Source organism: Phytophthora cinnamomi (assembly GCF_018691715.1).
Source record: "Phytophthora cinnamomi strain GKB4 chromosome Unknown Contig85, whole genome shotgun sequence".
Lineage (NCBI taxonomy): Eukaryota > Oomycota > Peronosporomycetes > Peronosporales > Peronosporaceae > Phytophthora > Phytophthora cinnamomi.
Genome location: NW_027151018.1, coordinates 129001 through 145133, shown reverse-complemented (window position 1 = coordinate 145133; position 16133 = coordinate 129001). Strand labels below are relative to the sequence as shown.

At 46.9% G+C, this 16133-nt stretch overlaps 3 protein-coding genes across 3 annotated transcripts; all 3 read left to right on the top strand.

The window, feature by feature from the left end:
• Positions 1-200: 200 nt before the first annotated feature.
• IUM83_19085 (putative secreted RxLR effector protein) lies at positions 201-884 on the top strand (the record flags this gene model as incomplete). The annotated part of the gene is made up of 1 exon (XM_067944114.1): positions 201-884. The coding sequence occupies one exon, from the start codon at positions 201-203 to the stop codon at positions 882-884; it is 684 nt and encodes a 227-aa protein (XP_067784749.1).
• Positions 885-7578: 6694 nt separating this feature from the next.
• IUM83_19084 (uncharacterized protein) lies at positions 7579-9556 on the top strand (the record flags this gene model as incomplete). Its single annotated transcript, XM_067944113.1, has 4 exons — positions 7579-8409; positions 8495-8975; positions 9047-9433; positions 9522-9556. The coding sequence occupies 4 exons, from the start codon at positions 7579-7581 to the stop codon at positions 9554-9556; spliced, it is 1734 nt and encodes a 577-aa protein (XP_067784752.1).
• Positions 9557-10152: 596 nt separating this feature from the next.
• Positions 10153-10476, top strand: IUM83_19083 (uncharacterized protein; the record flags this gene model as incomplete). The annotated part of the gene is made up of 1 exon (XM_067944112.1): positions 10153-10476. One exon carries the CDS (start codon positions 10153-10155, stop codon positions 10474-10476), a length of 324 nt encoding a protein of 107 aa, XP_067784751.1.
• Positions 10477-16133: the final 5657 nt, after the last annotated feature.

Here is a 16133-nt window from a genome sequence, read left to right as displayed (position 1 = left end):
AATAACGGCAAGACAACCACAGGTACCTCCGATTAACCAATCCAGTTGTCTTCGAAACACCTTCGCTAAAGCATTGATGCCGTAAAGCACCTCTCGTACAGCACGCTCGTCCCCGCGCCATTCACTTTCGAATTAGCCTTCGACCACTCACTCCACTCAACCACGAGAAACCAACTCACCCACCACCACCACCACCAAGCATGAAGACTTCGTCCTCGATCTTTGCAGCCATGACCCTGCTTGCGCTGGCAAGTCTCGGTGCGACTGCAGTGCACGTCGACAAGAATCCCTTGTCGAACCACCCCGACGACGAAGCCAACCACCTGGTGACGTCCGAACCCGTTGCCGACGAGAGGACCTGGGTGCCGTTCCGTGCCCTGCGCTCGATGGACTCACCTAAACAAGGACCACACGACGACGACAAGCACCCGCACCACCACGACTCCCACCACGACCCCAACCAGGACGACAAGGCGGGCACCAAGCACGCTCCTCACCGGGCTCTGGGCCAGGCCCACGTGACGCCAGCCCCCACCTACACTACTGCTAAGGCTACCCCTGCTCCGACCAAGATTGGAGGCAACCACGCGAGGGCCACCCCTGCTCCCACCAAGTCCAACACGCCCAAGGCCACACCAGCGTCAACAACTACCAAGACGACACTTCACCCCAACACCACGACGCCCAAGGTGGCGTCACCTCCTGCTGCCAAAGTGCCGAAGGAGCCTGTAGCCCCTGCTACGAAGCAGGGAAAGACTGGTGTGAGCTTGACTTCGAACGTTGCTCAGCATAAGGCTCGCAACTTGGGCGGAGGCGAGGCCAAGCAACAAATTCCTCTCGACAACCACAAGCCAAACCCAAAGAATGGACTGCAGCATCCGTAAACCTCACCACCACCCTGACGAAAGCGACTGCCGACACAAGGGTATGCCGGCGCTTCCGATGATAAACGCACTTCTTTCGAGCGAAAAACAATAAAAAAATTGTGTGTTTGAAGGAAAAAAAAATCTTGTCCAAACTCCTTTCGATAAACTGAACAATTTTTCATCCTGATAAATATAAAGTACGAGAACTCGGGTCTCGTCGGCACCAGAGTCGAGCTTGGGGTCTGGACGCAGCAACTTAGAGTAGGAGGTGGTTGGCCACTTGAGCTTCAGGTTGGGAATTCAAAAGTGAGTGAGGTCAAGTTGTGTTGCATCGGGGAAAGCCCGCAGGCGAAAACCCCCTTTCGGTACTCAGTGACTACTTCGGCTCGCTCATCGAGCAAGAGAGGACCAACGATGGCCAGGATCCCTCCCAGAAATCTCCTCAGAGACTTTCTCGGATCCATCCTTCTCTCTCATAGTCACAACCACTCACAACTAGTGCTCCTTTTCATTCATTGGTATCTAACTGGGATGACACTGGCATCAACGGCCCAATCTACTGCTAACATGTAGAACTCCTGCCGTCGATGTCTCGTACTCCCACTTCATCCCATGTTCGATCCATTCCACATGCAAAACATGCATTGTGCCACCAGTCCCATCTGTCATACCTTGGTAGCACCGAACCTTCAAGCCTTAAACGTCTTGCATCTCGATGTGTTCGGCCGTCTCGACAGCATCCACCATCTCCCAAGCATCCGTCACGTCTTCGATGTTCAATCGGCTCCGCTGGCGCTCAAACTCAGCCGGACCCAGCGCCTTGGTAAACACATCTGCGCAGTTCTCAGTACTTGATACGTAAACGACATCCAACTCCTTCTCTTGGACGTACTCGTTAATGAACCGCGCGTGCTTTGCCATGTGTCGCACTCGTGACGTATTGCCGTTGTTCGCCACTACCGCAATCGCACTCTGATTGTCACAGTAGATCGGCACTTGCAACGTCCGCTCACCGAAACCCAACTCCAACAGGAGTTCACGAGCCCACACCACCATCTTGCTGCATTCGCAGCAGGCGACCAGCTCTGAGCTGCAGGTGTCTTCCGTCACACGCCGTTGACCATGACTTTTTCACATCCACATGTTGCCATGCAGACGCAACATGTAGCCTGTCACCGAGCGGCTTGTGCCCGGACACGATTGGTGATCAGCGTCACAGAATGCGTCCATTGCTGGGAACCCAGGCGTAAATCGGTACACCAATCCCATCTTCTTCGTCGCTAGTGCATAGCGCACTACTCGCTGTGCGGCACGGTAGTTCTCTACGGTGTACGCGCTCGTGTAACATCCAAGGGTTCTCACAGCATTTGCCAAGTCGGGACGAGTGCACACCACCAGGTACTGGAGGGAGCCAACAATCTCCCTGTAGGGCAGCTTCGGATCGTTAATGTTGGCTTCATCCGTCTCAATTTTGCTCATCCGTTCATGGTGAAACTGCGGTGAGCGAACAGGCTTCGCCGATCCCAGACCAAACTTTTCAGCAAGACGTTCAATATACGCTGTCTGTGATAAGCATACCATTTTCCCAGGTTTGTAGTTTACTTCCATGCCAAGCAGGTGTCGCACCCGACCGAGGTCCTTCAGCTTGAACTGAGCTGCGAGCTCTGCAACAACCTTGTCGATGTCGCTGGTCACTCCAGCGAGCACAATGTCATCAACATATATAGTGAGAAACACTACACGTCCTGCACGGCGTCTCCAGTATACACCTGCATCATAGGTACACTGCACGAAGCCGAGTTTGATCAACACCTTATGCAAGGTGTCGTTCCAGATCTTCCAGGCTTGTTTCAGGCCGTAAAGTCCTTTGCGAAGTCGGCAGACTCGATCGGTTCCGTCTTCATACCCCTCGGGTTGCTCCATGTAAATCACGACGTCGACCAGCTCTCCGTTGAGAAACGCCGTCACAAAGTCAACGTGGCGGCACTCAAACATCGAGAACATAGCTATCAGCAATATGAGCCGCACGGACTCAATTCGCACTACAGGAGAGTAGGTCGCCAAGTAGTCAATGCCAAACTTTTGCAAAAATCCTCGGATAGCAAGTCTCGCCTTCAGTCTTTCCACTTCTCCTTTCTCATTCCGTTTGGCTACCAACACCCACACTGAAGTCAATATGTTAGGCTTACGTCGGCCTTTTCTGCATGGAGGGCGAGGCACAAGTTCCCAGGTTTCGTTCATTATCAGTGCTTCATATTCAGCGCCCATAGCCTGTTGCCAGCCTTCGGCATGCTCCGACTTCAAAGCTTCCTCCCGTGTCGTTGGATTCAAAATGTCATTGACGACACCGATCAGCATGCACTGCATCAACGTCACCGCCATCACCCAAGTGTTTGGGTTGTACCAACTGTTTGCTCGACGTTGGCGTCCAGATCGGCGTGGGCAAGTCGTTGGAGGTGCGGTAGAGTTTCTACTTGTGCTGTTGGATCCTCCACTTGTCGTGGCACGCACGCTAGGACTTCCCCGACGACCCGCACTAGCAATGTTCGCTGCGCTGGGGGCGCTTGGAGCCGTGCTCCCACTGGTTGCAACACTACGCCCTTGTCCGGAGACTGGTACTGAATTCGAGCCAGCAACTTGTGGCACACTTGTGATTGTACTCCCACTGAACTCGGCACCTTGCTGGACTTCCACATTCAAACCTGCTCCAGAAGAAACAATTACACGTTGCTCAGTAGCACCACATGCTCCACCATGACTCTCATCAGCTTCTGACAGTTCAACGACATCCCAGTCACTTTCGTCACTGCTGTTTACGCTCTCATCGTCCTCAATGTCACGGATTTCAGATCCCGGCCTTTCAGCTTCCGCTTCGATGTTCGCTTTCAGTATCGTGCTTTCTTCCGTCGGACAATCTGAGATTGCTACTCGAGTGACTGGCATGAGCACATACGGGATCTTACTGGGCACCGTAGTGACTTTCCCGTAATACTGCTTCGCCAACAATCGCTCCACATAATCTCCGCCCACGGCTACATCTTCGCGGAAGGTGACCGATCTACGTTGAAGAACCTCCCCAGTTTCAAGATCTAACAAGCGATAACCCAGTGTTGACTCTGCCATACCCAGAAACAAGGCGGGCTTGGCTCGCATTTCCAATTTGTTCACTTGTTTTTGCTTCGGCACATGGTAGTATGCCACACAGCCACAGACTTTCAAGTCCTTCATGTTAGGCTTCTTGTTCCACAACTTCTCAAATGGCGTCGTGTTCTTCAAGGCCTTCGTCACGCTCATATTATCTACGTGCACGACGTAATGGAGGATCTCACCCCACAGGCATGCTGGCAGATTTGCCGCCTCACGGATTGCCCAAACCTTGTTAAGCAGCTTGCCATTCAGCTTTTCTACCAAGCAATTTTCCTCGGGGGTGTATGCATTGGTCGTCAGCAACCGGATCCCATGCTCGCGGGAGAATGTAGCCAGCCTATGATTCAAAAACTCGCCTCCTTGATCACACGAAAAAAACCTTACTTTGTAATCCTTCTCAAGTTGGCGAACCAAAACGATCACATTTTCAGCAGCTTCACTCTTCTTGTTCAGTAAGAAAACCCATTTGTAGCGAGACGCTTCATCTTGAACAAGTTGGAAGTACTTGGCTCTTCCAGGAGTCACGATTCCAACATAACAAACATCAGACATCAGACGTGCTCCACACTCAGAAGCCCGCTTGCCTACTTGCCTCTTGAACGCCATCCGCTTTGCTTTTGCTTCCTCACAGGCCATACACTTGAGGGGTGTCTTCTTGAAGTCGTCCATGGTCATTCCATCCATCCCATCTGCCAAGCCATCCCGCACCATTTTCTTCATAGCCTCTTCATTCAGATGCCCAAGTTTCAGATGCCACTTCATCACGATGTTGTCTTCCAGCGTCTCGATAGATCTAGCAATCATCATAGAAGTCTGCAGCACAGGACTAGCCTTCATCCAGTAGAAACCATCATTCTTCTTCTTAAACACCTGGCGAATACCGTCCTTGTCGAAATACTTGCAGCGCAACTTCTCGTTGTCTGTGTCGAAGTACGACGGCTTCCAGCGTGTCTTCTCCAGCAGACGTTGGCTAATCAAGTTCACCACTCCGTTCGGTGCATAGCGGACACCCTGCAGATCGAGGTACTTGCCAGGTTGGATTTCCAGCCGAACCCATCCCGACAGTTCGGTCGTGTCCAAGCCACCCTGCCAGTCGAGAGTCAGTAGGGATCGTTCACTAAGCTCACGAACGATCCTCCATTCACGCAGACATGGGCACCAGCACCACCATCTAACATCCAATCGTTCACTGAAGCGACCACGGGGGGAGTCACATGTTGACTCTTCATCATTCGGATAGGTACCGGTGGGTTCTTTGAGTCTCCGAGCTGTCCGGCCCATACCAACTTCATCGGGGTTGCGACTTTGCCAATATTGCCATCTCCTTTCTTCTCAGATTCATTGCCTTTCTTCGCTTGTAGTGCCTTCCATCCGAAGCAATCAGCTCGCAGGTGGCCTTTGTTTTTGCAAAAGAAACACTTCCGAGTTTCCTTGCTCACCTTCTTACCACTATTCTTCTTGAACTTCTTCTTTGGATTCTGAGGGACGGGGTGCTGGGCCATCACCTTTGTAACTTTCACGACTTCCTGATGCGCTGCCTCGGCGGCGCATGCTTTATCCGTCTCAGCTTCGCCAAGAAGAACATTCACTACCGTAGCCAGGTCCGGGGTAACCCCGCCGTTGTTGTTCCTATTGAACATGCGAACGACATTTCGATGCGAGTCCACAACTCCCTGAAGAATAACATTCACCATATCAGCATCGCTGATGGCAGCATTCATGTTAGCTAGTTGGCGCCTCATATCTTCCAATCGCTCGAGGTATTTCTCCATGTCCTCGCCAACAGTAAACTTAGCTGCATACAGGTCGCGCCGAAGACGAATTTCACTGGCGTAGGCACGCCTTGTCTTGTCTTGTTCAAACGAATTCCACATTTCGCGCGCTGTAGCCATTCTGCATATTTTCTTCGAGTCCTTGGGCAACATGCCAAACAGTAGCGCATAACGAGCAAATTGATTCAGCTCTGTCCATTGAGGGTATTTGAATTAGCAACAGCGGTGCCGCCAACCACATCCCAGCACTCGTGCTGGATGAGGTAGCCTTCGATTTGAGCACGATACAGGTCGAAGCCTCCGTCTGCGGTGTACTTTGGCGGCTTTGAACCATACTTGGGCCGGGTCCTCGCTCCACCATTCACTTACTTGTTGTTGTTGCTGGTTCGGTGGAGGTTGCCCAGCCGATTGGGTATTCTGGCCAACCACCGGCAGTTTCTGCCCGCCACTGGATGGGTTCTGACCAGCTAAGTTCGCTGCCATCACCACTTGCGTCGACTCGACTTGCCTTGACTACGCATACAAGAGCTCGCCACATCCAGTAGAAGATGCCCGTAAACCACGTCTTGGGCTCAGTAACCTACGAGAACTCGGGTCTCGTCGGCACCAGAGTCGAGCTTGGGGTCTGGACGCAGCAACTTAGAGTAGGAGGTGGTTGGCCACTTGAGCTTCAGGTTGGGAATTCAAAAGTGAGTGAGGTCAAGTTGTGTTGCATCGGGGAAAGCCCGCAGGCGAAAACCCCCTTTCGGTACTCAGTGACTACTTCGGCTCGCTCATCGAGCAAGAGAGGACCAACGATGGCCAGGATCCCTCCCAGAAATCTCCTCAGAGACTTTCTCGGATCCATCCTTCTCTCTCATAGTCACAACCACTCACAACTAGTGCTCCTTTTCATTCATTGGTATCTAACTGGGATGACACTGGCATCAACGGCCCAATCTACTGCTAACATGTAGAACTCCTGCCGTCGATGTCTCGTATAAAGTTAGTAATATAGTAACATGGTGAACAATACCAGGCTAACAAGGATCGCATCAAGGCAGCGCAGAAGCGCTACTACCAGCGCACCCGCGAAGCTCGTTTGTCGTATCAGAAGGGGTACGACGACAAGAATAGAGAGCAGATTCGAGCTCGAAAACGGAAGCCCTGAAACGAATTTAACGAAGGTGAAAACGTACTTACCGAGGAAACCGAACTTAGCTAATTTTTTTTTTTGAGATGAAAAAAGTCGCCAGTGATATAAAGTCGATCCTGATACAAGATCACAATATTATAAGGTCAAACCACAAAGAATAATATAGGTTGATATATAGCGATGTTTGCTCACGAACTCGAAGGACTACGAAGATTAAATATTAAACCCATCAAGTGGGGATCGAGCTACCGCCTTAAGGTACGCGGTCGTACGGGCAAAATGGGTTTCATCGGAAAACCGTCCCACCCAGAGAATTTGCCTTTGGTGCGAAGCAGTACAAGATTAGACTCGATAAGTTGAAGACACACTTGTCTTCAGGACCCGAACTATCGCTTTTATAAGGGCAACCATATGGAATCGCACCTATACGAGGGAGTCCAGCCCTCTGAGTTCTACGATAAGCTTGCGAACGTTCGTGAGAGTCAGAAGAGTGCCTATAAGGTAAACATTGCTCTCGGTTACGATCTTGTAAGCAAAACCGATGATTCGAAGACGCGATACTTCCATCCAAACTGGGGTAATACCTATGTGTTCGACAAACCTGTCATAATATAACAGTAGGAGTGATGTTCGGAAGGTAATTTCTGAGATTCCATCCATGGAGCTGGCAGATAAGCTCAACTACCCCAGCTCTGGATATCAGCTGAAGGCTATCACCGGATTCAAAATATATCTCTATCAGCGAGAGCACGCACTTGGCGACAGTGAGGTTGTTATCCCTAAGTTCATTCGCGATAATAAGAGTGTCATCAACTTCCCTAAGACCAACAACAGGTGTGTGTTCCACTGCATTGCCTATCACAAGCGAGAGGACCCTAAGAAGGACCCCCGCAAAATTCAAGCGTTGGTGAAGCAAGCGTTCAAGCAGTACTGTGCGTTCAAGGGTATTAGCTTCACGCTGTCGCTTTACCGTGACTTCAAGCCCATTGACATTCTTGAGTTCGACGAGCTTGAAGACTGTTTCAAACTCAGTATTAATGTCTACACCATAGATATTGAGTTAGGGAACGTTGAATGCATCCATCCCTCTGAGAAAGAGTACGGCTCAATCAACATTCTCTCCCATGAGAATCACGCGCTGTACATCAAGAACATCGACATGCTTCAACGCAAGTATCAATGCAAGAAGTGTGATATGGTGTTTGTCAGCGCTGACAGACTCCGCAACCATACCAGAAATCAGTGCGAACTCGTCAACATTGAGTCATTCCCAGCTGAGCTAACGATCTACCGCCCTGCTCCGAATACTATCCGCTCAATGCTAACGAAGTACTCGATCAAGGATGTCGACCAGTTCATCCATCACTTTATCGTCTACGAATTTGAGGCTATCCTCAAGCCTACGGCTACATATCACGGAGAGAATACTAGTTTCATGAATGAGCACATTCCTGTCTCTGTCTCTGCATCCGATAGCTTAACCGAGGAGGTACGCTGCTTTGTCAGCGATGATCCCAAGGAATTGCTCAAGGATATGTTTCAGTACATAGCGGCCGTTGGTGAAAAATATCCAGCGATACAATGTATCCAAGTATGAAGCCTTGCTTTGCAAGATCATCAACGCCCATGGTCTGACAGGAATGGTGATTCCAGATGTTCAGACTGGTAAGAAATTCAACACAGCCGATATTGACGCCTGGATTAAAGCCGGTGATTTCGCCAACTTCTTTGATTTCCACAAGAAATTAGATTACAGTAAACAGCGTTCTGACTATGGTAAGCTCAAGAAAACAATTGATCAGATCCCAGTCATTGGTTTCAATAGTGGGCGATATGATATCGACTTGATCAAGAAAGACTTGTTTGCCGTGATTGGTACCGACAACATCAAGTCCGTCATCAAGAACCGAAGCTACATGTGCATTGCCACGTCGGACATGAAGATGCTTGACATTAGCAACTACGTACCAGCTGCCACCAGCTACGACAAGTACCTGACGACTTATCTTGGCGGATGCAAATGTAATGACAAGATTCGATGCGTCTGCGGCCTTGGTAAGGGTATTTTCCCGTACGAGCACATCACCGATTTCAATGTGCTAAACCCGACTGCTATCCTAAGTCAGCTTTTGACAGCAAGCTTCGTGGAACAAGCATCACCGATGACGACTACAATCGAGTCCAGTTTGTCTGGGAACACTATGGGATGGAGTCGATCAAAGACCTGTTGATCTGGTACAATAATCTCGATGTTGTTCCATTTATCAAGGCTAGTAAGGCCCAACGTGAGCTTTTCAAACGGTTTGACCTAGACATGTTTACAGATGGGGTTTCACTACCAGGTCTGTCGGAGAAGGTTATGTACCAGACGTGCTTCAATAATCTTCACTATCCAAGTAAAAAGCCCGTTAAGGCGTTCAGCTTCCCGGATAAGCGTGTGAGCGGATACAAGAGCCAGGATGCTGAAGCTAATCGCGAGTTCAACATGACTCTAAAGCACATCGACCAGCTACGTAGGCAGCAAAAGTATCTTTGCGGTCTGTGCTTCAAGCAACTGACTGCTGATACCTGTAATGGGTCTAACTTGACTCACTACTTTAGCTTACACGCTGCGCTACGTGTATGAGGAAGCGTAAGTACTTAGTAATTACTTGAGGTAATTATATTTGAATACACAAATATAATTTATATCAGATAAGACTCCAAGTGACTTAGATTAGGTAAAATGAGAACTGTATTGTTGTAAATTGATCTTCCTCCTAAATCTGCTAAAACGTTTTATCATCTATGAAAGCGGTTGACAGCGACTGGCTGTCAGAGCCCCGCCAATATGCACGTCTCTAATTGGTAGAAAGATGCTGCTTTCTACCAATAGGATCTTTGGGTAGGTGTGGACCACTCATTGTGGTGGCCCACTTCAATGTATCCATTGGTGTGGCTTACACCAAGGTGAGGAAGTATCTAAAACTTCTAACAGATATCCTATCTGTTAAATTCACAAGTGGATTGTAGCCACTTGTACGTGTAACCCCGTTACAATACCGCTTCGGCCGATCGAATCAATAACAAGCTCGGACATATTGATGGCAACATCCTAATTAGTTGTATCGAGTGCAACGTTGCTCGAAAGGATATGTCGTTAAAGGGGTTCCGATAAAAAAAATGGCTTGAGTTCTACTAGGGCCGACTTGTATATAGCATTGGCAATGGGGAGAAAGACATTTACACCAAGATGAAAGCCAACATCGCCGGAGGCCCTGCGATTATATTCGACCGGTATGCTAAGCGCAACGAAACCAAGATCCGTAGCGGTAAGCTATGTAAGAAGATCATTGGATATGATGCCAATGCCCTGTACCTGTGGGCGCTCGGTAATGAGATGCCTTGTGGACGCTTGACCACCATTGAAGCACATCCAGATATCGTCGATGACATCGTTAATGACAAGATCTTCGGCTTCCTCGAGTGCGACATCCGTTCACCCGATCACTTGAAGGACTACTTCAGCGAGATGACGCCTATTTTCAAGAATACGCTTAATCGACTGCAGCGATGAGAGTGGTATTGGCAAGCATATGTATGAATTCAATGAGACGCGCAAGTAAAGTCGCGCAAAGCCTGCTCGCAAGCTCATCGGTAGCTACTTCGGAGAAAGGACCCTAATCTACGCACCTCTGCTTAAGTGGTACCTCGCTCATGGAATGAAGATCACCCAGACCTATAGCTTCATTAAGGCCAGCTCTCACAAGCCATTTGCTCCTGTCATGGAAGCTGTGTCAATTGCTCGACGAGAATGCGATGCTGATAAGTCTAAAGCTATGATGCAGAGATGATGAAACTTGTAGGCAACAGTGCGTTTGGCCGATCGGGTATGAATATGGGCAAGCACAAGGAGATCAAATACGAATCGGACGATAAGGCAATCAAGGCCAAGATTGAACACTTCACATTCCACGGGTTGGAAGAGCTCAATGATTCTTGTGAGATCACGATGAAGAAGCGTCGTCTCAAAAATAAGAATCCCATTCATCTTAGTAGTGCGATCTATCAGCTCGCCAAGCTTCGTATGCTCCAGTTCTATTATGATTGCATTGACTTCTACTTAGACAGGTCCGACTTCCAATACCAAGAGATGGACACTGACTCAGCCTACATGGCTTTTAGCTGTGAGAATCCGTTTCAGATCTGCATCAAACCTGCGCTGCGCGAGCACTTCAATCAGCGTAAGTATGAGTGGTTCCCACGCGACTACAACGACGAGGTTGCCAAATTTGACCGACGCACACCAGGCCTATTCAAGGACGAATGGTCAGGTGATGCTATGGTCTCGTTATCGTCAAAACATTATTTTTGCTACTTACCCGATGAATCCTACAAAGTTAAGGTCTCTGCTAAGGGTATTCAACAGGGGCGAGGCCGTAATAACGATGTTTTGAACCCAGATGGCTTTGAGACAGTCGTTCGTGATCGTATAACGTTGCAAGCCAAATTTGACCGACGCACACCAGGCCTATTCAAGGACGAATGGTCAGGTGATGCTATGGTCTCGTTATCGTCAAAACATTATTTTTGCTACTTACCCGAGAGACGAATTTAACCACGATAATAGCCCAGATGGCGAAGTCGTTCGTGATCGTATAACGTTGCAAGGTACAAAGAAGGGGTTTCGACTTAGCAAAGAGACGAATTACCACATATAGCCAGACGAAGACGGCGCTATCATACTTTTACGACAAACGTCGGGTGCTTGAGGATGGTATTAGTACCGTTCCGCTCGATATATAGTTTATATGCTTCAGGGAGGAAAACACATTTTTTGTGATGTCATATATATAAGGAATTTTGGATCAACTTCTGCATACGCTGTATTATGATCCTAAAACTGGTTATGTTGGCGCTCAGGCGCTATAGCATAAGGCAAAAGAACTGACCGTAAAATAACGTTCAAGAACGTTAAAGACTGGTATCACAGTCAGATTGATATACAGCGCTTCCAAGATCAGAAGAAGAGGTTTGATGAATTTAAAATTGCTTCATACAGCCCCAACTCATGGCAGATAGATCTTGCATTTTGGGATAAGAGACCAATCTTGACGGCTGTCAATATCAACTGGAGGCTCGGTTTCGGAAAGCTACTCCCCAACAAGACCGCCCCAACAGTTTTAGCTGCTATCAAAGCATTTGTGCGTCTCCACAAAGTGGACATTATCACGAGTGATAACGGATCTGAATTTATGAATGCGCAGGCACAAGCCTTCTTTAAACGCAAAAAAGATTGAGCACTTTAATAACGAGCCTGGAGACCATGGGACGATGGGCAAAATCGAGCGTTTTAATAGGACAATCAAGCAGAGGCTAGTCACGATATCACCAAAGCGTATCACCCAAAAGATGATAGGTGATGTCATTGCTAACTATAATTCGACGTTCCATATGTCCGGTATTACCCCCAACGAAGCTAAAGCTAAGGTAATGGAGGCAGATCTGAGCCACAATCAAGCAGAAGCTGATAAGGTCGAGAACGAGTTTGAGATTGGGTTAAACGTATTGCATCGCCTCAAGAAGAAAACATTTGATAAAGAAGCAGCACATTGGAGCAAGGATATTCACACGGTGGTTGGTATTGACGGCTATCGAGTTGAGATTCGTTCCAAAAATGGGCACACGCTTTGCAAAGCTCCAAATGAATTAAAAATAGTGAAAGCAGATACCACCGATGCTACAATCAATCGTGGCGACATTCTCGAAGCTGAAAGGATCTTAGAGCATAAAAAAATGAAAAATGGAAAATATAAAGACATCATCCGATGGATGGGTAACGAACCAGACTCGTGGGAGCCGCAAGCTAATCTGAGATTAATCAACAATAATAGGCGAATCACTTTAGAACATAAATATTTTACAACCAGTGTGGGAGAACACGGGGCCGTTTAGCAGCTAAATGTCAAGTGACTTAAAGTCGAGAAGCTTTACGGACCTTGATTTTGGAACAAGACGGATAGGAGTCTGAGTTGGTATGGATCTTATTTTTTTCTTAGACATCTTCTTTCTCATCTTCTCAGCTTCTTCAGGATATCTGGTATCATCGTAAACGTAATTGCATGTTGGATCGTAATCGATGTACTCAACCTCCACCATTAAATCGAAGATTAGGGGCGCCAGCCTCGAAATCAAGATTTCTAAGCTCGCTTATTTCTCTCCTATAAATATATAGAGAAACTCACCATGAGCTACCGGGCAATCACACTTCATGATAAACCGTGTTCGAGGGACGCCCTAGGGTGTGGATATTGCACTCAACACAGCAAAGACTACAAAATCGATATGTTCAAGAAGAAGCTGAAACGCATACACGAGCGGATGCGACTATACGGTCAGAAGTTAGGCAAGCTACATTCAATGCTCTCAGACGTCCAGCGCCTTGACGAAATTAAATATCGGCTCCACATGCTCAATCCAAACAGATCATACAGCTTCATCTGCAGTGATATTAATCAGAGAGAGAGCCTCAAGAAATATTCGACCTACCGTACGACGAGTGTCTGCCTGCCTATATAATCTGCTTGATCGACGCAATAGGATTGTGCATAAGCATACGATGCAACTATGAGGGGAGGAGGAGCAAATAGAGCCGACTAAATATAAATCTAGATTTCGTAAATACTTATCAAATCTCGTATATAGCGTAAAGCTTAGCGACTACAGACCGAAGGTCGTCAGGAAATGTTTTGATTGCTACACTTCGTTCAGATAGCATCAGACATGTTTCCGTCGTTTACTAGTCTTGCTGATAGAGAGCAAAAACGCATCAATCTAATAGAACGCACCAAGCTTCGAGTCAGACAGAAAACAGCTGCTCCACAGATGTATGCGGAAGCATCATGGGCATCGGACGCAGGAAAAACTATCTCACTTGACAAGCGATCCACACAGGACTCGAATGATCAGGTTGGAGATGGTGATTTAAAAAGGCCTTCAGTAGTAACTGAAAATCAAGATGATTTACTAAAATCCTCCCAGAAAATCCCTGAGGTATCATCACTAGGAATCAACACTGATACACAAAAGGTACCCATTATGGTGGATGCTGAAACTAATGTCAAACCTGATACAGCTGATGTAGGAGTTGATAATAGTCCAAAATGGTATATAGATCTATAGGTGTTAAACCTGATACTGCTGATGTAGGTATTAAAACATCAGAAAGTGCAATTATTCGAGATCACGAAGAGCAGGTTGCATCAAGAAATTGGATTAAAGCATTCTACAAAGATAATCCAAACTGGGCGGCCATTGGAATCCATCCAGTTATGAAGAATGGTAGAGATGATGAAAAACGTGTCATTCGGGAAAATGGTTCTCTCCGTTACGTACGAAGTGGTAAGAAATTCAAAACATATGGCTCAAACGATTAGGTTGCTACTGAAAATAAAATCCGAGATGTTTTTTATGATAGTGAGAGCAATTCGATTGATGAACTTGGTGCCATGCGCGCTGAAGATAAGAGAACGCTTGAGCATTCGATCTGCCAGCAAAGTAGGCCTCCCCAGCCGCGATCTGGTAGAAAGAGAAGGGGTGAAGATGATATTGAAGATCTCGATACACCACTTAAAGGTCCAAGACTCAATCTAAAATATTTAGATAAATCGACTTCTACAAAGTTAGATGACAATGATGCTAAGAACAAGCTGAAATGGTTTATCATTCAGAATAAGGATTTACTTGAGGCTAATAAATCTCACAAGAGCATCACCTCGGTGTTAAAGGATGGTAAAATCTATAGTAAAGGCTATCTGTGGATCGACAATAAATTTATAACTTATCTTATTGGTAAGGATTCTAACAGACATCGGCCAGCGGAACAGGAAAAAGTTAGTTGGACACTTACTCTTGACAGGTTCTTATCAATGATTAAGGAGAAAGGGCTGAGTTTAGTATCACATACTGAGATGGCTACTGAGAAAGTTGCAAAACCTTATGAGCTCGCTGAAGATCTGGTCGACTTGAAGCTAATTTGATCCTCACTGCTTATTATAGGAAGCTTGTTGAAAATGATATCAAAATTGCGGTCAGATTAAGTCCACTTGTTAATTCGGACAAAGGTGTGAAGGTCCATCCAACGTATTATCTCGGTAAGCCAACAATTGCTAAGCCATTATATTTTAGAAATGCTCAGGACAATGAGGAGAAAGGCAATCGAATGTCTTACGTAATGAAAACAATCCGATGGATGGACACATTCCAATCCTTACTAACTGATCTTAAAGACTGCGGAAAATATGTCGATGATACCGGAGACAGGAATATCGAGAAAAATCTTAATGATAATCTGAAGTTGCTACGAAAAGCCATCTTCAGCAACGTTTCTGATGTTAAAACACTACTTGGTTATGACGATTATGGCGATGAGAACCTTCAAAAGCTGTATGATGAAGCAAACATATGGAGAAGCTATGAGTCAATTGGAGAAGCATATCCACGATTTTAAAAAGTCAAACTCAGAAGCTGATAAGGAAGCTATAAGAGCATCAAGAGCAGCGGCAAAGGCAACTAAGGCGGCTTATTCGATTAAACTTCGTGAATATCAAATAGCTGAGGCCCAAGCCCATGTATCAGGTCGCGGTGGACTAAATGGTCGAGGGCGACGAGGGGCAGGAGTAGCGCCATTGGAAGGTGTTGAGCGTAAAGGTAGAACATATAATCTCAACGACATTCAGGGAAAAGCGACCCCATCGGCATATGTATATCGCAAGCTTGGTTCTAAATTCATCCGACTTCCAGATCTTGACAAGAGGACACTGACCAACGTTCAGCCAAACCGCAGAAAGGTTGGTCCTATGCGTGGGATCAGTGATTCTCTACAGACCATGATAAAGGATCTGGTATTTAGAAACGATATCAGTCAGGAGAAGTATGATCATCTATCTATTGATGATAATAAGCTATTCAAAGAGATACTTGAGATTACCCATCTTCAATACAATTTTGACAAGCATTTGGAGGATCCGCTAGAGTCACTTCGTATGGAATATGATAAACTGAAGGGTGAGCTAATGCTTGGCAATACCAATCCATCGATTCTAAAGCAACTCAAGATAGTATGCGTTGACATGTACAGCAATCGATTGATTTCTGATTCTGAATTCAAATCGATTATCACGCGACTACTATAGCTATGTTAGTACTCGACCCACGAAACATTTCCAAGAGCGG